Source organism: Vombatus ursinus, unplaced genomic scaffold (assembly GCF_900497805.2).
Source record: "Vombatus ursinus unplaced genomic scaffold, bare-nosed wombat genome assembly UNPS02014801.1, whole genome shotgun sequence".
In the NCBI taxonomy this organism is placed as follows: domain Eukaryota; kingdom Metazoa; phylum Chordata; class Mammalia; order Diprotodontia; family Vombatidae; genus Vombatus; species Vombatus ursinus.
Genome location: NW_020954579.1, coordinates 14,954,621 through 14,979,821, shown reverse-complemented (window position 1 = coordinate 14,979,821; position 25,201 = coordinate 14,954,621). Strand labels below are relative to the sequence as shown.

General features: G+C 45.8%; 1 protein-coding gene across 1 annotated transcript in view; it reads left to right on the top strand.

Annotated features, from left to right (window-relative positions):
* The first annotated feature begins 1,372 nt into the window (after positions 1-1,372).
* Positions 1,373-25,201, top strand: part of MYO15B (myosin XVB) — a 26,970-nt gene continuing 3,141 nt past the window's right edge. The window contains exons 1-31 of the mRNA XM_027873388.1: positions 1,373-1,409; positions 1,831-1,888; positions 2,443-2,573; positions 3,156-3,251; positions 3,946-4,181; positions 4,445-4,623; positions 4,973-5,045; positions 7,903-8,064; positions 8,171-8,274; positions 8,442-8,518; positions 8,718-8,802; positions 9,368-9,502; positions 9,957-10,060; positions 10,386-10,574; positions 10,888-10,969; positions 11,306-11,425; positions 12,971-13,256; positions 13,359-13,449; positions 13,665-13,899; positions 17,637-17,749; positions 17,955-18,014; positions 18,732-18,807; positions 19,096-19,214; positions 19,744-19,862; positions 19,979-20,120; positions 22,476-22,587; positions 23,075-23,244; positions 23,997-24,145; positions 24,365-24,419; positions 24,573-24,645; positions 24,927-25,059. Of these exons, the coding sequence (XP_027729189.1) occupies positions 1,407-1,409; positions 1,831-1,888; positions 2,443-2,573; positions 3,156-3,251; positions 3,946-4,181; positions 4,445-4,623; positions 4,973-5,045; positions 7,903-8,064; positions 8,171-8,274; positions 8,442-8,518; positions 8,718-8,802; positions 9,368-9,502; positions 9,957-10,060; positions 10,386-10,574; positions 10,888-10,969; positions 11,306-11,425; positions 12,971-13,256; positions 13,359-13,449; positions 13,665-13,899; positions 17,637-17,749; positions 17,955-18,014; positions 18,732-18,807; positions 19,096-19,214; positions 19,744-19,862; positions 19,979-20,120; positions 22,476-22,587; positions 23,075-23,244; positions 23,997-24,145; positions 24,365-24,419; positions 24,573-24,645; positions 24,927-25,059 (3,767 nt within the window). The 5' untranslated portion in view covers positions 1,373-1,406. The remainder of the gene's footprint in view (positions 1,410-1,830; positions 1,889-2,442; positions 2,574-3,155; positions 3,252-3,945; positions 4,182-4,444; positions 4,624-4,972; positions 5,046-7,902; positions 8,065-8,170; positions 8,275-8,441; positions 8,519-8,717; positions 8,803-9,367; positions 9,503-9,956; positions 10,061-10,385; positions 10,575-10,887; positions 10,970-11,305; positions 11,426-12,970; positions 13,257-13,358; positions 13,450-13,664; positions 13,900-17,636; positions 17,750-17,954; positions 18,015-18,731; positions 18,808-19,095; positions 19,215-19,743; positions 19,863-19,978; positions 20,121-22,475; positions 22,588-23,074; positions 23,245-23,996; positions 24,146-24,364; positions 24,420-24,572; positions 24,646-24,926; positions 25,060-25,201) is intronic.

Below are 25,201 nucleotides of genomic sequence, written 5' to 3'. Positions count from 1 at the left end.
AACATGATAGTCTGGAAGGCAAAAGAGATAGGATTACAACCAAGAATCACCTACTCTGCAAAATTAAGTATAATACTTCAACGGAAAAAAAAGGTCATTCAATGAAATAGAAGGATTTCAGGCTTTCATAAGGAGAAGATCAGAATTGAGCAAAAAAACCTGAACAATATCAAGACCCAAGAGAAGCCTAAAAAGGGAAAAGAAAACATAAGGGATTCAATGGAGCTGAACTGTTTACATTCCTACATGGGAAGATGATATTTGTAATTCTTAACAATTGTACCACTAATAGTACAACTAGAAGGAATATACATAGACAGAGGGTATGGGTATAAGGTAAATTTGAGGGAATGACATAAAAAAATAACTAAGGGATGAGAAAGAGGAGTACACTGGGTGCAGAAGAAAGGGAGAGATAGAATGGGGTAAATTTCTTCACATGAAAAGGTGCAAAAAATCTATTACAGTAGAGGGAAAAATGGGAGGGTAGGCAATGGGCATTGCTTGAACCTTACTCTTATCAGTATTGGCTCAAAGAGGGAATAATATATACAATCAATTGAATATAGAAATCTATCTTAGCCAACAGGGTAGTAGGAGGGGAGGAGATTAAGTAAAGGGAGGGTCGGGCTGACAGAATGGAGGGCAGATTGGGGGAGGTGGTAGACAGAAGCAAAACAGGGTACTTTGGCACAAGGTAAGCCAGACCTAGAAAAAATGGAGGGAGATGGTGGACACGTTCAAAAGCCCAGATCTTTCTGCTGCATTCCTTGGGAATCACTCCTCCCAGGTCACAGCTAATTCTCACTCATATGCTAAGATTTCCCCACAGGCTTGGTTTTCCTAGCTCCCACTGGTATATTGATGCAAAGCACCCCCTTCTCTCCTTCCCACTCAACACATCTAGCCTTTGACTCCTCCTATTCCCATTCCTATTTTCTTACCTGGTGACACCACCTTAAGTGCCATAAAACATCTCAAAGTCCAGGGCCCGTGGTTGTTACCCCCCTCCTCCCATTGCCCCTCCCTAGCTAGACTTTGTCCCTTATAGATTTTTCTTCTCTCTCTGGTGCTAAAACACAACACATACAGAGCTGGAGACAGGTAAGGACTCTTGGGACAAGGGGCACTGTGACCACATATTTGTTTCTCTCCTGGCTTCGGGGACTCCCTGAGGTCAGGAACAGAAAGCAGCTAGCTTGACTTGAAGGAACCAGGGCTGGCACCATCGGGCACTTTCTGGGCCACTGGAACATCCTCAAGTGCCTAACAAGGCCTTCGGTGGATTCTCTAGCACTGCTCCCACCTCACCCACGTACCCTTACTTCTCCCCACAGCTCAGGCCCTGGCCAGGCTGGCACAAAAACCAATCACCAGGTGAAGAGACAAGGGCGACCAATTCAAGAATGGTAGGTGTTAAGAGTCAATGGAGGTGGGGAGGTAGTCCAGTTAGGCATTGCCTTCTCCAGATAGCATTATGGTGAGAAGCCCATCTAATGGGTTCTTCCTCTTGAGATGTGCTCCGCTGGGGATAGGGGCAGTGCTGAGGGCCCAAGTGGATGAAACCCTAGAGGACTGCACCCTTTTGATCCTTTCAGTATCCCATCTGTTTCCTCTCTGCCAGTTTCTAAACAGGTACATCGGATGGGGCTCTGCTTGTAGGGGTTGCCATAGTTTTCATGTTCCTGTTAAGCCTAGTCTCAACAATCCCTCTCCTACACTTTGAAGGGGACTCAGGTCACACCAGGCAGCAAAAGGATAGGGTCTGCCTCCCTCCCCAATCTTCCCTCTCCTAGTGCTTGGGTAAATTGCTCCCACCTTTTTGCCCAGGAGCTGGGAAGACTGGAAATCCCGGCTGAGCTGTCTGCTCTGCTGAAGACAGCTGAAGGTGAGTTCTGAATAAGCTTTCTTTCTTTTATTGGAGAGTTGAGAGACTCTTGGGTTTTGACTATTGTATCCATTGTTGACTAAGTCACTTTGTTGGTTTTGTTTTCATTTTTTTTCCTTTGTTAGAAGGGACGGACAGGGTTGGAGGGGTGGCAACTATAGCTATGATATAAAAAGCAAGGCATTAGTAAAACTTTACGAATGCTTTTTTAAAAGGTGGGGGGAAAGAATCCCCACCCCTGTTACACTATCTGACGTACTCACTTCTCCCCACTGGGTGTGTAGGCAGCATTTGGGGTCTGCTTTGTCCACTTGGCTGATGCTCTCACCGCCGTGTGCCTGTCTGAACCCCTCCCTCAAGTCCCTCACCCACCTTGAGTGGTCCTACTTCCTTTCCCCAGCTGGCGTTGCAATGATGTTTCGTTGTAATTAATGACTTTGCGTTGGTGGTGAGGGGCTGGAGAAGGATCCTAGGAATAGGCAAAAGCAGGAAGGAGAAAGGGGAGATATCAGGAGCCCCCTGTGCCTGGCCTCACAGTTCTGGGATGTTGCTAGGTCGTCAGCATGTCATGGCAGAAAACATCACAGAAGCCCTTCCCCCAGAGGTCACAGCTCAGGAAGAACTGGCTCTCCCTCCTGACATTGATAGATTCCCCTTTTCCAGCTTCATCCCAGAAAACTTTCAGGTACTGCTTGCCTCTTCCTTGCCCACTTGCCTCTATTGGTTTCATCACATTCTGTACATTCCAACTACCAGCTTATTTGCTGTTCTCCCAACATGATGTTTTTGCATCTCCTGTCTCCATTCTGCCCTGGTTGTCTCCCGTGCTTTCCTCACCTCTGCCTCCTGCATTCTCCAGCTCCCTTCAAAACTCAGTTCCAGTGCTAACTGTGGTACCCCTCAATTATTAGTGCTTTCCTTCCAATCCCCACCCCCCAAAAATTACTTTTTATTTACTTTTGTATTAATTTTTCTGTGTACATATACCCCCAGTAGACCATAAGCTCCTTGAGGGCAGAAACTGCATTGGTTTTTATCTGTGTATCTCCAGAGTCTAACACAGTGCCGTGGGCACGCCTGGCACATAGCATAAATGCTTATCAAGTTGAATTGAATTTTAAACCCCTTTCCCACATTTATGTTACCCTCAGTTTTTCTTTTGTGTGATTCTTCACTTTTGGCATGATTCTCCCTCTGGGCAGTCATCTCAGATTGTTTTTACTTTAGCACCCACCATACCTAGCTACCAACACATCCTCCTTTTCAGAAGCCAACCCTGCCCACTCCAGGACAGCCGCTGACGTCACCTCTGACTCATCTGGAAGGGGTTAGCCCTCAGCTTGCCCTGGATGTCAACAAAGTGGTAAGTGAGAGATGGTGGCTAGGAGGGAAGAGGGTCTAAGTACCACTGGGTCAAGAAGCCAGGGTGGAGTGGAAAGGGCTGCCAAGAGCCCAACCCTCCTCTATAGGATTACATGTTCTCTGAGCACCTAAGGTCTTCCCCAGTCCCTCTTCATAGGATCATCTCTCCAGAACTAGAAATAACTTTACAAGTCACTTTGTACAACATTTTCATTTTACAGATAAGCAAAGGGAGGTCTAATGAGGATAAGGAATTGCCCTAGGTCGTTCATATGACTGAGCCAGGATTGGGACCAAAGTCCTTTTGACTTACTCCATTGTTCTTTCCAGTACACCTCACAAAATCTCCTGATTTCCATCTCTGACTCTATGTTCTCCTCTAACAACAACAGCAACAAAACAGCCAGCATTTATATAGCACTTACCATGTGCCAGGCACTGTGCTAAGGGCTTTTACAAATATTGTCTCATCTGATCCTCACAACAACCCTGTGAGGTAGGTGCTATTACTATCCCCATTTTACAGTTGAGGAAACTGAGGGAAACAGAGGTTAAGTGACTTGCCTAGGATCACACAGCTAGAATGTACCTGAGGTGGGATTTGAACTCAGATCTTCCTGATTCTAGGCCTAGCACTTTATCGCTATCCTGAAGTCAACTTTCACTCCTGTCTCTCAATTCCTTTGTGTCAATAGATGTTACGGCTCCTGGGTGACCTATCACTTCAGTCCTGGCAGGAACAGACCATGGGCACTTATTTGGCCCATAAGGGACAGCGCCACCCCGCCCTGAGGAATGAGATCTTTTGCCAACTTGTGACCCAGCTGTGGCACAACCCGGACGATCAGCAGAGTCATCGAGGCTGGGCACTCATGGCCATTCTGCTCAGTGCCTTCCCCCCGACACTGACCCTTCAGAAGCCACTGCTCAAGTAGGTTGGAGTTGAGGTGGCCTCTGGGAGTCTGGACAGGGGACACAGGGCACGAGGAGACATAGGGAGAAGAAAGGCTAGGGGCTTATAGGATATGAGGAACAGAGTAGGAAGAAGGGGAATGGCTATGTAAGGGAACAAGGCCCAGGAAGGACATGGCTTCCACAGAGCCTGATTCCTTCCTGCTATGTTTGGAATAATTTCTATACAAGCCAACCCAGGGGCCAGTGTCTCCCACCCCGGGCTCTTTCTTCTCCCTGTAGGTTTGTGTCTGACCATGCTCCAAAGGGTATTGCAGCTGTGTGCCAGCACAAGCTCTTGGGGGCATTGCAACAGTCCCAGCCAGAGGTCGACAGTGTCCGCGCCTACCCACCTACACAGCTGGAGTGGATTTCAGGGTGGCGATGTGGGCGTATGGCCCTCGATGTCTTCACCTTCAGTGGTAAATGGGACTGAGCATCCTCCTTCCTCAGCTCCTCTCCCCCAAAGTCACTACTGGAGTCAAACCTTCCTTTCCCAAGACCTACTTCCCAATACCTTCCCTATCCAACCCCCCTTCTAGCCCTTAGTTGTGTTCAGTCTGTACGGATTCTCTTCCCTCCTTCCTGGCCTTTGATCTTACAAAGTATTGGTACCCAATACCCTCGCTCTCCCCTTGATGGCCCCTGGTTCCTCATGGTGATCCTTACTCATCATCCACATAGCAATCACCGTGGTGACAGTTGGGTAACGCCCTCCTTCACTCTATGTCCCCTCAACCTTCTAACCCCTGAGCTATTCCATTCTTGCAGAAGAGAGATACTCAGTAGAAGTCAAATCCTGGACCGCAGCAGAAGAATTTGCTGGGTGGATCCTACGAACCAGGTAAGAGAGCCTCGGGAGCCTGACGTGGGGAGGTGGGGATGGGTTAGGCGAGGGCGTTGGGGCTACTCGGAATTTCTCTCTTCCTCCTCCACTTCTCTCAAGCTTTTTCCTTCCTAGGTCACCTGCTGCCTTGGGAGTGAGTCTTTAAACCGTTCTCACTAGACAAGGCTATGGATAAAAGGAGACAATGTTCACTCCCCAGGGCATATATGTCAGTGATTTCATGTACATATATACATATGGGAAAATGTCTAAAATGTGTATCTGTATGTGTATGAAGTAATATACCTTAGGTGCTTCGTAAACTTTAAGATAGATGAGAGTTATTGTTTTGTGTGTGTGTGTGTGTGTGTGTGTGTGTGTGTGTATAACTGAGCACGTGAGGCTTTGTGTAAAAGTGTCTCATGTGTGTATGTACTTATATGAAATAAAGTGTTAAGTGTTTTGTAAAACTTGTTTGATAAATGCAAATTATTTTAAAATTAATAAGCATTTATTTTCTCTCCCTCCCACCTCTCACATTAAAACAGAACAAAACTCCTATAACAAATAAGCATAGTCAAAGAAAACAAATCCCGAATGTGAGTTATTTCTTATGGGAGTCTTAGTGTGTGTGTAAATGGTTAGCAATTAACAAGTATTTATTAAGGGTTTTGTATTTCTTGCCTTCTCAATGGAAGGGAGAGGAATGGGGGGGAGATAATCTGAAACTGATAATAAAATTAAATTAAATTTTAAAAAATAAAATTAAATAATTTAACATAATTTAAAACAATTAAAAATTTAAACTTCTAAATTACTTTTAAATACTTTTAAATTTAAGACTTTTAAATTAAAAAATTTAAATTTAAAACAATTTTTAAAAAATTTAAATAATTTAAGATAAATTAATTTAAAATAATATTAAGCCCTTTTATGTGCCAGGCACTCTGCTAGGCTCTAGGGATATACAAAGACAAAAACAAAACAATACTCACCCTCAAATAACTTATATTCTATAGGAGGTAGCTTGGCATAGTTGATAGAGAGTTTGAATCCTGCCTCAGACCCTTAGCAGCTCTGTGACCCTAGGCAAGACATTCAGCCTGTTTACTCATTGGTAAAATGAGGGAATTGGGTTCAATGTCTCTGAGGTGCTTTCTAGCTCTAAATACTATGAACCTATTATGTCTCCTCAAAATAAATAGAAGATAATCTTGGAGTAGGAAAGGCCCTAGCAGTTGGAGAGATCAGGAAATGCTTCCTGTAAGGGGGAAAAGTTCAGCTCATCTTTGAAGGAAACTAAAGATTCTAAGAGATGGAGATGAAGAGGGAAGGCATTTCAGGCAAAGACAGAGAGGGGATACAATATCACATGTGAGGAAGAGCAAGAGCTCGATTTGGTTGACCCAAAGTGCATGTTGGGAAATACTGATGAAATAATAAGACTGGAAAGATAGACTACAGCCAGATTGTGAAGGACTTGAAATGACAAGAGTTTGTATTTGATTCTAGAGGTAATACAGACTCACTAGAGTTAATGTTTAAAATTTAATTTAATTTTTTCAATTAATGAAAACTCATTTTTTCTCCTTCCCATCTCCTCCTGTAGGAAAAAGAAAAAACAAAAAACAAAATCCTTATAATAAATATGCATAGTTAAGCAAATCAAATGCCCTCATAAGCCATTTTCAAAAATCCGTGTCTCATTCTGTATGTATGTATTATGGATGTCTCACTCTGAGCTTATCATCACCTTCCTCTCTGTCAGGAGATGGGTATATGTGTGTGTATGATATATATAAGTGTGTATGTATATATATACATATATGTATATATATACATACACACACATATATGAATGTATACATAAAATATGCTGCATCATGGGTCTTGGTTGGGCATAGCATTGATCAGAGTTCTTAAGTCTTTCAAAGTTGTTTGGCTTCACAATATTATTGTTAGTGTATAATTTGTTCTCCTGGTTCTGCTCACTTCATGTTGCATCAGTTCATACAAGTCTTCCCAAGATTCTCTGAAACTGTCCCCTTCATCAATTTTTATAGCACAATAGGATTTCATTACGGTCAGATAAAATAATTTGTTCATCCATTTCTCCACTTGATGAGTACTCTCTTGGCTACCAGTTCTTTGCCACCACCAAAAGAGTTACTATAAATACTTGTGTCCATATGGATCTTTCCCCTCTTTCTGTGGTTTGTTTGGGGCATAGGCCTAGTATCCACTTCAGTTTGTTGAACAGAGGAATGACATGGTCAGAACTGTGCTTTAGAAATCACTTTGGTGGTTGTCTGGAGGATTGATTAGACAGAGGAGAAAGTTTAGGCCAATACAAATGGTGGAATTATTCTCCTTGTGGTATAATACTGACCACTAACTGAGAAAAATCCAATAGTAGTAGTGGAAGGGTGTTTGTATGCCAAACATGCGCTAATCATTCTCATATGAGAATTCTTGGGGAATATTAGAGGTAGCCAGGTGGTACAATGGATAGAGTGATACACCTGAAGTCAGAAGATCTGAGTTTAAATCCTGCCTCTGATTCTTACTGATTCTTTGATCCTGGGCAAGTCATATAACCTCTCCCAGTCTCAGTTTCCTCACCTGTAAAATGGGGATAATAATAGCAGCAACATCCCAGGGTTAAAACAAGGCTTTGTAAACCTTAAATTGCTATATAAATTCTAGTTATTATTAATCTTAATGGGCTCTTATAGACATTACTAATCAAGTGGTGTGTGTGTGTGTGTGTGTGTGTGTGTGTGTGTGTGTGTGCAGGAGCTGAACCAGAGTTTTGCCACAGCCTTTAATTGACCCCACTTTCTTTCTTTCTTTCCTACTCCTATCCTTATCACAGGGGCATAGAGCAGCTCATACGAGGCTGGTCAGTGTCTCTGCTCTCTGGAGATTCCTGGCAGGATTTGGCAGGCTGTGACTTTGTGCTGGATCTGATTGGACAGATTGAGGATTTAGGGGACCCCAGTGCCCCTGGCAGCTACCCCATCACCCCCCACAATGGGTGAGTGCTTCCCCTTGCCCCATCTAACTCATCTTGCCCAGGATGGGCATGGTAAATCCACTTCCCTTCCTATTTCTACCTATGATGTGACCCTTGTTTCCTACAGGACTTCTGAAGACATCCCCTCACCCCCAGGAATCCAGGCTCCTGCCTTGGCTCCAGAGCCACCTCCAGGTCCTGCCCCATCACTGCCTCAAAGGAGCTACACAAGTGAGGACTAGAATTGGCTTCCTGAAGCAGAGCAAGAGAGCCGTTATTACAGGACAGGAGATGGAGGGCAGTGAATTTAGAGAGATGGGTTGGGAAGCCATGCTAGGCTGAGGGGTGGTGGGCCTGGAAGTGGTTTTAACGATCCCGGTTAACTCTCTTCCCAACAGGGCAACCCCAGAGCCCTAAGAGCTTGGATGGTTTCCTGGACAACCTCTTTGAGCCTGTGCTCTCCCCAGGGTCCAGGGTGAGTTCTACATGCTTGTCTAGAATCCGCCAGCTCCCTTAGTGCTTTCCGGGCTCCTCTTTTCCATCTTGATCCATCCTCCAATTGTCTCCGTCTATCTTCTCCTCTCCTGCCTCTTCCCCCTCCAGTCCTCGCACTGGTCTCGCTCCATAGCCCCAAGGGCCCTGGTCTCTGATGTGCTGTTGGCTCTTTGTCACAGCAGGGTTTAGAACAAGCCAGGGCACTGAACAGCCAAATGAAAGGTGGCGGAGGCATTGGGACTCAGCAAGGAGGCTACCCCATGAGTGAGTACAGCACTTGATCCTGGCATCCTTGCGCACACCCAGACCTGGGAAAAGCAGAGGTGACGGCAGTTTTTACAGGCGTTGGCATCTTGATGCATGCTCTCACTCATTGAGGGCTGCCTCTGTGGGTGCTTTTTCTTAGATTCTAGCCACCTCACTAAACCCCGAGCTGGGGTTTGCCTCAGTGTTAATCAGTAGGTCTAGGATTGTCTGATCCCTTTCCCTGAGGTCTTCCTCAGAGGCTTTGAGTATCAGGGACCAGTGGGTGCCATGCAAATGACCACAGGTTGGCAGAAGAGGTCTGCTTATGGTCTTGGACACATGGCATGAGGTCACCGAGTACTAGGGAAATTGAATGCCAGTAGAGAGTAAACACCTGAGTGACTGGGCAGCTCTTTTACTTGGTTCTCTTAGGTCCCAGTTTTCTGGGCTGTCATTCCAGCACTAAGAATGTAGGAACTGCTCCCCAGACACAGGGAAGGGATTGTAGTAGATACATATCCTAAATGCCTACCCATGGGATAGAAACAAGATGTCTTTTCTCCTTTCCTCCCCCAAGCTCAAGTGTATCCAGGGATGATGCAGGTGCCAAACTACCAGCCTGCCATGGGGGCAATGATGCCAGCACCTGTGCCACTCATGCCAGCAATGCCATCAATGCCACCCGTGCCTTCAATGGGTGGGGTCCCAGCCATGCCAGGTATAGTGGAGAGAAGTAGGAAGACCTAGTATATAGAGTGGGTGTAGGACTATTGTCTCCTTCTCTAGGATGATGACCAAAACACAGGTGTGCCTTTTAGAGGAGGGAAGGTGATTCCCATTGGGAGCAGGGTGGATAATGAGCTTGGAAGACCACTTCTGCCTATCAGGGAGATAGCCACAGTGGTGGTTTGAGAGTGGAGACTAGGACCAGTTGAACTCTGGGTTTGAAACTCACCTCTGACATTAATTGACTGTGTGACCATGGGTGAGGGATTTAACGTCTCTGATGCCTCATTTTCCTCATCTGTAGAGTATGGATAATGATCCCTGTAATATCCATGTTCCAGGATTGTTGCAAGGATCAGATGAGATGATGTATGTAAAGTCATTTGTGAATCTTAAAGCACTGTATACATTTTGCCTATCATTGTTGTGTCCTCTTTGCTTCTCAGGCATGATGATGCCATCCCAGCCCCAGCCAATGGTGCCCACGCTCAGCGCCAGAGAGCTGGCTGCACAGCAGCAAAGCTTTATCAACCAGCAGGCCATGTTCTTGGTGAGGGCTAGAGTGGGCAGGATGTATGGGGAGGGGGCATGATATAGCAGCAACATCACTGCCTCTGGAGTTAAAGGGCCTGGGTTCGAATCCTGACTCTGACAGAAACTACCTCTACAACATTGGCAAGTGATTTCTCCCATATAATGAATGTATTAGAATAGATGACTTCTAAGTCACTTGTTCTATGAATGCTGCGCTGGTGGGGATCGGGGGACAGGTTTGTTGGAGAAAGGGTTCTGCTTAGTTTTCTTATTCAGGTGTGGATACCCAGAAGGATTTTTTCTCTCACCAGGGTTGCTCTTTCCGTTTCCCTCCCACCTAGGCTCAGCAAATGACCACCCAGGCCATGACTCTTTCTCTGGAGCAGCAGGCCCAAATGCAGCGCCTGACCCAGGCCTCCACATATGCACCCCAGCCCACTCCCAGCACTCCCAAACCGAAGAAGTCCCCAGCTGTTGTCAGCAAAAGCTCTCCTGTTCCCAAGGCACAGCCCCAAAGGAGCTCAGAACCGGTACACACCTGAGGGGGATAAATGACAGTTCTCAGGAGGGATAGGCTGAGTCTCATCTCAAGTGAAGCATAGCAAAACCAGGCAGGTGCAGTGTCAAGGATAGAAACGGGGACAGAGGATTCTAGGATCTTAGCATTTGGGGGCAAACATCAATCAGCCAAGAATGACAAAAGAAGAAAGAGGGAGGGAGAGGCCAACATGTCCCAGCTCCCGGTTGGAGTGGAATGGGTGATGAGCATGGCAGAGTTCGGCCAAGGTATAGCAAGGGTCTGCACAAAGTGGGAGGAAGCAGTCAGTATCTTGTTCCCAACAGGTAGAGATTCCAGAAGATGATGAGGAGAAACTAATGCAACCCAATACCTTCCAGGAGAAACGGGATTATTTCCAGAGGATAGGTAAAAGATCCCAGACAAGGGAAATGGCCCCACAGGCAGGGATAGTGGACGTTTGAAAGGGTGGAATCAGAGGCTGGAACTATGGCACGACTTCTCTAAACTTGTGTCATTCTGGCACAATCATGCCAAGGCAGAGGAAGTCCAGGTCCTCTTTCTTTGCCTGGTGGGGCATGGTAGATTGGCAACAGGGCCCTTATTTGACTCAAGGCCAGGACCAGCATCAGCAGGAATGGAAGGAGGTGTGGTGGTAATGGGGGTGTTGAAGGAAGGAGGCAGCCATATGATGGACAGAGCAAAGGAGATCGGGATAGTGTCAACTCTGGTACCTCCTTGCAGGGCAAGAACCTATTTGGTTGAAGAAGGTGAAGCCACTTGCAAAGGTGCCCATCCCCCAGAGGGAGATAGAGCAAGAAGAGGAGGAGGAAGAAGAAGAGGAGGACAAGGAGGAAATCAAAGGTAAGGATGATATTGTAGAAAGAGCCCTAGTTTGGGAAGTGGGAATCTTGGGCACTAACTCGTGAAACTTTGGGCCTTGCTCTCTTCCTTGGACTACAGGATGTCTAAAGTCCCCTTTAGTTTGGACATCCTATGGTTCTGTGATACCAGTACAGCAAGGTAGGTGGGTAGGCACTTACTATGTGCCAGGCACTGTGTTCTTTTCATTAATTAATCAAATGACTTAAACCCTCATCCCAGTTCATTAAATATTATTTATTAAATACACTGAAGAAGCCTCCTTTCCTAGTAGTTATTCATATTCAATTTATTAACAAATGAAATTAGCAATAAAAAAAAGCAGAGGTAATGAAATACAATCTGTTGGCTATGACAATCACAGTCACCTTAAACCCTCACTATAATGGTAGGTGATTTCACTTCCAGAAACACAGTTTCACTATTCAGTTCATTCCAAATACTAATTGAAGGCTCTTAAGAATCTTCTTCATATTTCTCCTTAAGATAAAGGCTAAATTCACTCTTTTCAGGAAATGTTAGGTTAGTCCTTTTTTCTTTTTCCCCTTTTTCAGTCATCACAGGAAAATCTTTCTAGAATATTAGCTGCTCTTCACAGACTGTTCTTAAGATTCTCTTTATAATGTTTCTTCTTAACATAAACAAATTTTTAGCTCTGACAAGGCAGAAGCTAAAAAAAGAGAAGCTAAAAGGGAAACCCTTCTCCACAGATTCCTCATAGATACTCATACATATCTAACTATCCTTGTCTCCACAGAGAGAAAAAGTACCTCACAGCAGGACGTTTCTTTTTTTAAAAATTCGATTTTTAATATCTTTTGCTTTTATATTGCCTACATTTCCCCCATGTACACTTCCTCTTCTTTCCTCCCAAAGAACCATCCTTTATAATGAAGGATTTTTTTTAAAGAGAAAGAAGAGGGAGAAAATTATCAAAATCAATCAACACAGGTAGGTGGCACATTGGATAGAGCACCAGCCCTAGAGTCAGAAGGACCTGAGTTCAAATCCAGCCTCAGACACTAGCTGTGTGAGCCTAGGCAAGTCACTGAACCTTGATTGCCTCCCGCCCAAAAAAACAACCAACACATCAAAAAAAAAAAAATCTGATGTTATACGCAATGGACTTCCAATTATCAACATAAGCTTCATTTTCCAAAACATTCCATTTGTTTTTATTTATTTTTTTTTTTGGTGAGGAAATTGGGGTTAGGTGACTTGCCCAGAGTCACACAGCTAGTGAATATCATGTGTCTGAGGCCACATTTGAACTCAGGTCCTTCTGACTCCAGGGCCGGTGCTCTATCCACTGCACCACCTAGCTGCCCCTCTGTTTGGTTTTTAAATATATAGTATGGTATATATGGATTGTAGGAGAACTAAATGAATTAGGTCTTACACTGGGTAGGGGTAAGAGGAGGAAGACAGTGACAGAACAGATAATTGAGACGAGGTTCTCCCCTTCCTCATGCCCCAGCATTACTAACTAACCTAATTATTTTCTCTAAATTAATTTCATTCTCATAGCACCTTCTCCTCCCCCAGTGGTCAAGAAACCACTTAAAAAAAAAGAGGAAGGAGACAAAACTAAGAATGAAGATGGTGCTGGAGCCAAAGCACGAGGTGAAGCGAAAGCTAACATTAGCCCACAAGCCAAAAGCCAAAAGGAGAGTAAGGAAAGGCCTCCAAGTACCGTGGTACGAAGCTCAAAACCAGCCCACAAACCAGAAGAGCCCAGTAGAGAAATTCGTAACATCATCAAGATGTACCAGAGCCGCCCTGCACCAGTGCCTGAACCGATACAGCCCAGCAGGTCGGGGCCTCAGGGGTTACCAGGAATTGGAGGAAAGCTTTCAAAGGATCGGTGGGGAGGCCTCCCTGGGACTGACCCTCTGTCTCCCTGTTCCTTCCCCAGGAAGCCTCAAAAATCTTTCCTAAAGAAGAATGACCCCAAGGATGAGGCCCTGGCCAAACTGGGTCTTGGTGGCAACTATCTGCCTCCTCCGGTGAGCCTCAGGGACTGGGCTCCTGAAATCTCTGGGTTTTACAATTCTGACTTTCTGTTCCTTCTCCTTCTTGGGGAATTCTGTGTCGGGGAGGAGTCCTCCTCCCCATCCCTTCATGGCCTTAGACTGCCTTGTCATCTCGTGGGCTTCTGAGGAAAGGGAAAGGTGCCTAGCAGGCACAGGTCCATGAATAATTCTTCTCAATTTCCTCCTAGGCATCAGCTCTGGGCCCTAAGAAGGACTCACCACCACCTCTTCCAAGTCGGCCCAAGTCCCCCATCTCCATTGAATCTTCTAGTTCCATCAAAGAGAAGCAGAGACCCCTGATGGATTTGTTTGCCCCAGTTCAATCCATGACCTCAATTCCTCAGCTTCCATTATCTCCACCTCCACCTCCACCTCCACCTCCACCTTCCCTCCCACCAGAGAACCCAGCTCCACCCAAGTCAGGTGAGGAAACCCCCATAGACCCATCCTAGTCACTCTTAGTTGTACCCCTCAGGGGTGTTACCTGCATCCTGGGTTTCTGATGACCTTTTTGGGGAGGAACAAGTTTCCAGGTTGTATTAGTCTGACACAGTAGAAGACCTCCGATTAAAGGAGCTCCAAGGGCCCTTCTAACTCGGAGATTTTCTGATTCTTCAGCCTTGTAATTGAATCTGGAAGGTGTCCCTAAATCAAGTTTATTTCCATCCCCAAGTGACAGTCATCTTGAACAGGTGGGGTTTGGAACTGAATAGGGCTCGTTGTTCTGGCTAGAGAGACTTTTATTTTTGAATATGGGAGAGCTGGGCTGAAGCACTGGACGTTGTGAAGGGTGTTATATTGTCACAAGCTAAATCTTCTTCAGGGGTGGATTGCTAACTTTGTTGGTCATAGGGCTGTGGATTTAGAACTATGCCAGGGTAGTGGAGTACACTTGTAATTCCTGCTACTATGAGTTTGGGCTAAAGATGATTGGGTGTCCAAACTAAATCCAGAACCAATAAGGTGAGGCCCTGGAGAGAGAAGGGCCACCAGGTTGATTAAGGATGAGAGAACTGGGAAGTTGGAAAAATGGAGCCAGTAAAGCTTCCGTACTGAGCAGTAGTCAGTGCCTGGATGCAGTCATAAATGATATTGTACTTCCAGCCTGGATGAGACAGGGAGACCCATTCCTTCCCCCCACCAAAAAAAAAAAATTAGAGGTAGAAGGGACCTTAGAGGCCATCGATGAGGAAACTAAGGCAAACAGGGTTAAGTGACTTGTCCAGGGGATCTCACAGCTAGTAAGTGTCTGATGACAGATTTGAACTCTGGTCTTTCTGACTCCAGGCCCAGTGCTTGTCCCATAACCTTACAACACAAGGTTACACAACTTATATAAGTAGAGGCAGGATTTGAACCTAGGTCTTGCTGATTCCAAATTTAGTGCCCTAGCCAATCTAATATGTAAAGGATGGAGGTTAAAGGTTGGAGAGGAACTAAGGAATGATGGACTGCCCCAGGTCCAAGAATATTCTGGGATTTCAGAAGGTTAAGTACAGGAATTTAAAGGATGAGAATAATAGGAATGGAAATCCAGGCATACTTTACCTAAAGTTCAGGGAATTTGTTCAGGGAAAAGATTACAGGGCCTTATTCTGCAGAAACAACATTATAAATGCTTTGGCAGTCATTATGATATTGGATTGGGCCACATTATTTGGAGTGGAGGTGGGTATATCAGGGCTAGGATTGCTGACCTTGAAGGCAATGGAGACAGAGGGTCCCTGGGAAATGAGGCTCTCATCAAGCAATTCTTTCTCCTTTCCCTTAACCTCCACACACCTGCCTCGGGCCGCTCCCGGCTATAGGATGCATTTTCTGATCTCTTTCTACCCCCATCTGCATGGCTCACCACTCTTATTAGTTATTTTTCCCTCTTGAATTTAGTTTGTATTACTTTGTATAGATAGATTTAGTGACAGGGACCTCTGGTTTCATTGGTAAAGGGAACTCCCTTTACCGATGCAATGAAAGTCGGCATCTTCTTGGTAATTTAGTCCTGGAGTTGGTTTCTTCAACTGTGGCTCGAGACCTCACATGGGGTTGCCGAAGGGGTCATGAGTGGAAAAAGTTTAAGAAGCCCTGGAGCACTGAGAGGTTTCAGGGGTGGGGAACCTGCGGCCTCGAGGCCACATGTGGCCAGCTAAGTCCTCAAGTGTGGCCCTTTGATTGAATCCAAACACAGAACAAATCCCAAAAGAAGTTTGGATTCAGTCAAAGGGCCACTCTTGAGGACCTAGAGGGCCATATATGGCCTCAAGGCTGCAGTTTCTAGCTGTTGCCCAGGATCATATAGTCAGTATGTATCTGCAGTTAGATTTGAACTCAGCACTCATTGAATTCAACTGAATTCTCAGAGAGTCCCATCCCCCACTGATATCTCAATTCATTTATTTAACAATCACTTGTTTCTCTTTTTTCTATTAAATTTAATATTTTATTTTTCCACCAATTACATGTAAAAAAAACTTAACATTCTTTTTTCAAATTTTGAGTTCTAAATTCTCTCTCTCCCTCCCTCCCTTCCCCTTTCCCCCATTTTCTGAGAAGGCAAGCAATTTGACTTAGGTTGTAGGTGTGTAGTCATACGAAACACATTTCCATAACAAATGCTTATTTCAACCCATAGTGCTAATCACTGAACATATAAAGATAAACAAATGACAAGGTCCTTCACTTCTATGGTGGGATACAGTGTATATACACAGTTAGGTATCATACAAGGTAGGGAGTGATGGGGGAAGGAAGAAATCCGGACAAAATGCTCTACGAAAATTTGAGAAGAGAGTAAAACACTTCTTTGGGGGGGAGGCAATGGGGTGAAGTGACTTGCCCAGGATCACACAGCTATAAGTGTCAAGTGTCTGAGGCCAAATTTGAACCCAGGTCTTCCTGAATCCAGGGCCAGTGCTCCATCCACTGCACCATCTAGCTGTCCCCCAAAAACACTTTTAACAGCTGGGATCAGGTAAGGCTATAAAAGAGAGGAGACAATTTAGCTGCTAAACCTTGGAAGAGGGAAGGGTTCTGAGAGTGGGAATGAGGCTGGAGAGCCTTCCAGCAAAGGGAATCAATCACTCCGTGCAGATGAAGAGAAGCCCCAAGACTTTATCAGTGGCCCAGTTTGTCTGAAATCAGTGCCAAGTGAAGGATGAGGGACAGTGAGAAATGAGGCTGGAATCGTTGGCTTGGATCAGATTGTGGAATTCCAAGGAGTTTGTTTTTTATCTTGGAGGGCAGTAGGGAGCAATTGAAGGCTATTGATCAGGAGAGTCATGTAGTCAGATCGGCGGCATAGGAAGACTGTATTTTGCTAGTTTTGTTGAAAATGAACTGGAGAGAAGAGAGCCCAGCTCTCCCATATTCAAAAATAAGTCTCTCTAGCCAGAACAATGAGACCTATTCAGTTCCAAACCCCACCTGTTCAAGATGACTGTCACTTGGGGATGGAAATAAACTTGATCAACTAGGAGGCTATTACTACAGTCAGCATGAGAGTAGATAATTAAAGAAAGGGTCATGAGACAGGAACAAAGTGGAAGAGTGAGTTGGGGAGGTGGAATAGATAGGATTTGGCAATTGATTGGATATAATAGCTAATTCTAATGATAGCTAGTATTTATATAGTGCTTTAGGGTTTGGAAAGCACTTTACAAATACTATCTCATTTAATCCTCACAACCTCCCTGGGAGGTAGGTGCTATTATAATTCCTATTTTACAGATGAGGAAACTGAGGTAGACAGAGGTTAAGTGACACAAGCAAGCTGGATCTGAGACTGGATTTGAATTCAGGTCTTCCTGACTCCTGGTCCAGTGCTCTATCCATTGTGTGCCTAGCTACTTCATGGGATTTGGGATGGTGTTAATAGCTAGGTAGTGCAGTGGATAGAGCACTGGACCAGAAGTAAGGAAAGTTCATCTTCCTGAGTTCAAATCTGGCCTCAGATACTTACTAGCTGTGTGACCGTGGGCAAGTCACTTAACCCTGTTTGCCTCAGTTTCCTCATCTATAAAATGAGCTAGACAAGGAAATGGCAAACCATCTTTGCAAATAAAACCCCCAATGGGGTCCCAAAGAGTTGGACACGACTGAAACGACAGCGACAAAGGAAAGCACAGGGTTTTGGAGTCCCTAATGTTACTTTTTCTGACCTCTAGACCCAGTTCTGTCCATGAAGGATGAACATATCAGTACTGAGTTGCTTCATCTCTCAAGCAGTGTTTCCTTTGCTTATGCCAGCACCAGCTGGAGGCTGTTCCTTCGAAAAGAGGTAGGGAGACAGTGGGTCTTTGTTCTTTTCCATGACTGGTCCTGTCCCCTCTTCTCAGTGTTCCTGGCCTGGCCTTCCTGGAGTAAGTAATGGGCTAGGATAGGAGGTGAGGGGGCTAGCCAGAAGTGGGGCCTTCCCATTTCCATCCAGACAAGGGCTCCACTATTCCCTGGGATCCTTTCATATCTCTCTGTACCTCTCACAGGTATTCTACCCCCGGGAGAACTTCAATCACCCCTACTGTTTGAGACTTCTTTGTGAACAAGTGAGTGCTAGTTTTTTAATACCTCACTCCCTGTAAGCTTATCTCAATAACCCTGCACTTCATGACCCTCCAAGTAGTTTCACATTGCCCCAGGCTGCTCAGAATCTCAGCTCTGGTCCCTGGGTCTGTTCTCCCCCCTCACATCCTCCAGAATCCCCACCCCTTTCCTCCGTCCCTTCCCATCTCTTGGCCAATGTCGCTTAAAATCTCTAGTCAATGGGCATATCTGTTTTAATTTAGGTATTGGAGGTAGGGTACATTATGAAGCAATCAGATAAAAACTAATTCAAGTTCTCTCTCCCAGAAGCATTTTCACTTTAAAGGAGGCCATGCTAAATACATTAATCAATGATGGGTAATACTTCAGGCAGTGGCATTAAATGAAACCTAGGCAATAAAGGACCCTTCATATCATTTTTTAAGTCAGGGTCCCAACCATGCCTTCGCATAAGATTGATTTTCGGTTGGTGAAGGGGGAGTGCTAAGAGACATAGAGATAGGTATTGAGAGACACAAAGATTTCCATAGGCATACACAAAAGCACTGAGGGGCAGGGAGACAGGGATCTAGACATAGACAGAGACAGAGCGATGGGGGAACAGAGGTATTACTCTTTAGGAGGCTGGGACTATTGACATTTCTGTCTGTGGTCATTCCTTGGGAGGTTGACTCTCACCCTAGAAGGCCCCATGGTAATGAGACCGTGTACATCCTCAGATCCTGCGTGACACTTTCACCGAGTCCTGTATCCGAATCTCTCCAGATGAACGGAACAAGATGAAAGATATGCTAGGTATAGACACTAGGAAACCTCGGGGTTGGTAGTAGTGGTCAAAAAGATGGGAGAATCTTGTGTTCTAAGCATTGGAGACAAAGTCATATTGGAAGTGGTGAGGAAAATGGTGATGGAGGTATCTGTGGAGATCTCTGGAAAGAGACCTTCCCTGCCATTCAGCAGTAATCTTTGGATCTAAGACCTTGGGTGGTCAGCATGGGATAAGGCAGTTACTCAGAGAGGGAGAGGGATTGTCAAGGAAGATGGGGGAGTAGTGGCCAAATTAAGAGAGTCTCTTGTCTACAGCGGACTTGCAGGTGGGCATGGATGCCAGTTCCATCACTGAAGACAGTATCAAGAAGAGAATTGTAGTAGCTGCCCGAGACAACTGGGACAATTACTTCTCCCGAATCTTCCGTGTCTCGGTCAGTTTGAACCCTACATAGCCCTGGCAGGGCCCTCAACTGGAACTGTGCAGGGTTTTGAGGGAGGGGTTATTCCTTATAGGTCCTACTCTGCCCAAGTACACTTTTTCGCGGCCTTGGAATGTCATCCCATGTTCTCTATCCATCAAAGTCAACCACCATGGTGAATGCAGTGTCCTATGTGCTGGCCATTATGGAAGGGCAGAGGAATAGAAGGACACCTGGTCCCTTCCCTCAGGAAACTCCCAGTCTAACAGAGTGGACATAGTCCTTGCCCTTGGGAAGAAGCCCCTAGTCAGATAAGGGAGACAGGACATAGCTCCTGCTATCAGGAAGGGGCCCATGAGCTTGATGGCAATGACAGAATGAACAGAAGGACATAAACATTGCCATAGCACTCAAGAAACAAAAGTTATGAATTTAGCAGAGTGTAGTATTTCCCATGTCTCCCTTGGCTCTCTCCTCACTCTGTTGGGGGATTTTCCCTCTCCTTCCTCTGTCAACACTGTGACCCTGAATTCCCCTATAGGGGGAGAGTGGCAGTGATGTACAATTTCTGGCTGTGTCTCATCGAGGACTTCGCCTGCTCAAAGCTGTGAACAATGCCACGTTCCTCACAGACCACCTCAAGACCCTCTGCAGCTACAGGTCAGGAAGGGCAGGAGGTGGCAGTAGACACCGGCATCCTGGGAGCTTTCATTTTTCTTAAGGATAAGTTGGGCGTCTCTAACATAGTATCTACCCCCTGACTGATTTGTCCACAGTTTTGCAGAAGTCCTGGAGGTGAAGGCCCAAGGACATAGCGTTCTTCAATTTTCCCTGAGGAATGAGCAACTAATATTGCGCACAACTCAAGCCCAGACCATCAAGTCCATGGTGGAGTTGTTCCTGAATGAGCTCAAAAAAGTGAGTAGGAAGGGTAGAGAGGAGGGGAGAGTTGAAGAAGGGAGGAGGGATCATTGGGGGCAGATTGGGTAACAGCTGTAGATGATGGGGGTACCCAGAGGCTGGACAACAGGTATGGAGGAAGAAGATAGGTGCTTGTGGAGGCCACTGGATCAATAAATAGGTTATGGAATCATCCAATATTTGAAGAGTGCTAGAGGCACCTTAGGCATCACTGAATCCAAATGTTCTTAAAATTATTTTGTCATGGACCCTTTTGACAGTCTGGTGAAGCTTATTCACCATTTCATAGGAAAACATTAAAAAAAATTATAATTCAAGGAAATAACAAATTTCAGTTAGAGGTTAATGAAAATAAGAATGCATTTTTTTTTTCCATCCAAGGTCATGGACCCCTTGAAATTTATCCAGGGATCCTCAGGTTAAGAAGCCCTGAGTTAATCCAGCCCTCTCAATATTTAGGTCTTGGGGTCCAACAGTTTCCCTAGTATCTAATACTTTAGATTTAGTTCACCCTGCAGCAAAGATATTCAGGGGGCACATTTGGTTGCCTTTAAATATTTAAAGGCTGACATGTGGAAGATGGATTAGAGTTAGCTCTCTTTAACCCTGGAGAGCAGAATCAGGAGGCTGGATGGAAGTTGCAAAGAGGCATACTTAGGGGCTTTAAAAATGCTTGTTGATTGATTGCTAAACAATGGGGATACAAATACAAAATGAAGATGATCTCTACCCTTGAGGAAGTTTCATTCTAAAGGGGGAAGACACATATAAGGGCAGTGGTGTTTAGAAGAGTGTTTTGTTTTTCCTTTTTTTTTTTGGTGAGGCAATTGGGGTTAAGTGACTTACCCAGAGTCACACAGCTAGTAAATGTCAAGTGTCTGAGGTCGGATTTGATCTCAGGTTCTCCTGACTCCAAGGCCAGAGCTCTATCCACTGCGCCACTTAGCTGCCCCCTAGAAGGGTGTTTCAATCTGAGAAGGTAGAGAGGGATGGTGAGTGGAAAGTGATAGGAAATCTAAGATAGTGTTGGCTTGATCAACGTTTCAGAGCAAGAGATGGAAGGGGTGTGGTAGGGAGGGTGACTGTGGCTGCAGGTGAAAAAAAGAACATGGTAGGGTCTGGGTCCAGATAGGTCTAGGGAAATTTAATTACTCAGGCCAGATGAGCTCCAAGGTAGAAGTTCCAAGTCTTCCAGGGCCTAGTCTCTAGGGACTTAATACTAATTAAGAAAAGTAAAGCATACTGTCACAGCAGCAGCAGTGTAAGAAAAAACCTCCTAACAAGTTGTTCAGTCATTCGGTCCAACTATGTTTTCTTGGCAAAGATAACTGCAGTGGTTTGCCATTTCCTTCTCCAATGTGTCCCCATGGAACTGAGGCAAACAGAGGTTAAGTGACACACACTTAGCAAGAGTCTGAGGCCAGACTCAGATCTTCCTGACTCCAGCTGGGGTGTTCTATCTATTGCACCAACCTAGCTGCCCCACATAACAAACAGAGCTATTCAAAAATGGGCTGCCTGGGGAGGTGGTGGCTCCTCTCTTACAGGAGGTTTTTAAGCAAAGGCTGCATGATCACCTGTGTGGTATATTGAAGCTGGGACTCTTTCTCCAGTATGGGATAGACCACATAGCCATGCGAGTACCTTGCAATTCAGAGCTCCTGTGATTCTATGGTACAACTCCAAACAAGGAAAGGAGAAAACAGCCTAAGCAAGTTTATCTTTGGCATGGAGAATAGGGTAGGGGTGAGGGTGGGCAGTCAGGTACTAATTAGGCACCTCCTATGTCCCAGGATCCTTTCCTGCTCGCTCTTAATGTGTCTCGCTTCTGTTGACTATTTCTAATTTACCTCATACAGCTTGTTTGTACTTAGTTGTTTTCACATTATCTCCTCCATTAGACTGTGAACTCCTTGCGAGCAGGGACTGTCTTTTGCCTTTGTATCCCTAGTGCTTAGCACAGTGCCTGGCACATAGTAAGCACTTAAATGCTTATTGCCCTGACTTGACTGGCCAGGCCCTGTGCTGGGGGCTGAGGACACAAAGAAAACTAATGGGACCAGTCCTTCTGCCCTCCAAGGGTTTACATTTTTCAGCAGGGAGAAAGGGCCAGGGGACAACCTGTGCACTTACAAATATATGCAAAATTTAAGCATATTTAATGTAAGTACAAGGTGATTTCAGGAGGGTAGCACCAAAAGCTAGGGGAAGGTCTCATGCAGGACACTTGAGTTGAGCTTTGAAGGGAGTTGAGAGATCGTAAGAACTGGAGGTGAAGACTAAAGCACAAGGCTGAGGGAGCAGTCAGGCAGAGAACACATTCCTTTACTCCACCTGCTTCTCCCTCTACAGGACTCAAGCTATGTGATTGCCCTCCGGAGCTATGTCACTGATGACCGAAGCCTCCTGAGTTTCCGCTGTGGAGATATTATTAAGCTGCTGCCCATGGCCTCCCTAGAACCAGGTATACATTGATTTGCCCTGCCTGGATGCAGAGTATGTTTTTGTTTGGTTGCTTTTTACTTGTGTGTGACACTTTGTGACCCTGTTTGGGGTTTTCTTGGCAAAGATACTGGAGTGGTTTCCTTCTTCAGCTCATTTCACAGATGAAGTAACTGAGGCAAACAGGGTTAAGTGACTTGCCCAGGGTCACACAATTAGTAAGTGTCTGAGGCCAGATTTGAACTCACAAAGATGAGTCTTCAGGCCTGGCATTCTATCCACTGTGCCACCTAGCTGCCCGATGCACAGCACAGGGAAGGATATCATCTTTGTTCGTTGGAACGGAAGGGAGGATACTTAGACCACGTGGGCTGAGGACAGGAGTTGAAGGTGGTACCAGTCCTTTGGCTGATGCAGTGAGTTGGGTGGCATTCAGGGCCAGAACGCAGGTTTGGCATCAGATGCCTCCGTGCTCTAGCCCCAGCACTGCTTCCATTTGACATTTGCAGGGTGGCAATTTGGCTCCATCAGCGGTCGATCTGGGCTCTTTCCTTCTGACATGGTGAAAGTGGCTGCTGTGCCTGACTATTTCACCTTCCTCAAGGAGCAGAAGGATGGGCGGCAAAGGAGTCTTCCAAGAGGAGAAACAGGATTGCCTCCACAGAACCGGGCCATGGAGGTGAGGGAGCTTGGAGGAACTGACAGGCTGAGGCATAACTAGCAATTCCTGAACTTTGCCAACACTATGAACACCACCCTCTCCTCCTGAGACTATCTTGGCCTGAATTCACAAAATCAAGTCCTGAAAAAAGGAATTTTTTCTTCTCTCTCTTGACCCACCTGGGGTAACAAAATCATACAACTCCCAGTCAGCTGAGATTGACTAAGCTCACACCTACTCTGTGTAGAGACCAGGGCTTGGTGCTCCAAGGAACAGGGAAGGAATCAAACACATAATCCCTGCCCTCAAGTAGCAGGATGACCTCATTGCAATTGGGGAGGGGGATTTGTGACTGGAACAGAGCTAAGCACTTTGCATCTGATCCAATAATATTTTATCAGAACATAAATGTAGCCGAACCCTGGGTTATCAAATGCTTCCTAGTCTTCTGTTGCCTGCGTCTTAACTCACCAACTAGACTGTACGCTCCCCAAGAGCAGGGAAACTGTTGGCCTGCTTCTCTTGTGTCTTGCACAGAGCCTGGCATGGTGCCAGGGAGTTGCTCAATAAAAGCTTCTTTGGCTTGACTGACTTCTGATGTTGTACCCTATGCGGCTGCACTTTAGGCATCTGCCTCGTTATCCTGTGGGGTAGGATGGGGACAAAGACAAACGTGATTCCGGTGTTCAGAAACACAGTACCACTGCTAGTGGCCAAACAGAACAGGCCAACCGCAGTGACTGGGTTAACACTGTTTCCTCTACCTTCAGTGTGAACACACCCCCACCCAGGCACCCAGTGAGTCCTCTGTGGTGACCAGCTCTGTCTTCTCGGATGTCAGCTCCACTCTGTCTGCGGGTACCAGCACTTACGCCATGTGGGAGTATGCCCAGAAGTACTTCCGGCCAATACAGACCTCGTAAGTGCCCAGTCTAGGTGGGATCCATACCCACGTGAGGACTCTGTGCCTGTCTCTGTGGGTTGGTCATGATCCTCTGCCCAAACTCAGCTGCTCACCTAACTCCAAACAGCACGAACAAAGAGAGGGTGCCTGATTTCCCCCAGCCCCCAAGGCCTCTGACTAGTCCTCAGCGTCTCCTTCCTGTGAAGACCTAACTAGGCCTTGTCTTTAATCCAGGGAGGGCTGGATGGTATCAAAACATCATGCCAGAAGCCTGGTGCAACATACCAAGGTAAGGGGTCAGGGGTGAGAGGGAACCTATCCCCTTCCTGAGTGATCCCTTTCAGACAACTTGCATGGAAGGTGGACAGATCCAGACTCTACAGTCTGTTGCCTTTCTGGACTATTGCCCCACGTTCACTGCCCAAACAACTCTGACCCTCAGACTCCCATCCAGAAATCTCTTACCAACTTACCTGACGAGGAGCTGAACAAGCTAGCTGTGCAGAACTTCAGGGGTAAGTCATCTATGATTGTTGTGGGCATACCTTGGGCAAATATATTTATTAGCTGGCAGCTAGGTTTGTGCTCTCGAGTGTCTAGGACCAGGACTCCACTCCTTTCCTCCTTGAGTCTCTACTCCCTGCCTACCACAGTATTACCCATGTGTATGGTTCCCATGGCTCTTAGTCACTCATATCCGGACCTAGAACTCCAGGTACCCCCACCTAGTCTCTCCCTCTCCCCGGCACACCCACCTAGCTTTCTCTACTTACCTTCTCCCACTTTTGTTCTGCAGCTGTGATGCAATTTATGGGTGATCAGTCCAAGAAGAAAGATGAGTTGGATACACCATTTGAGATGCTGAAGGTGAATATTGGAGCAAGAAGTCCAGGGACACAGCAGAGCCCTTTAGCACCTAATTCTGCCATGCCCAAGGACTTGAATTGAATCCTATGCCCCACAACTCTGGCCCTTTTTCTGATTTCCACCTTCCTATCCCCAATCCCAGAATCTGTACCCTCCCCCTTCCCCAACCTTTCTGTCCTGATACAAGTCCTCAACTCTTTGGAA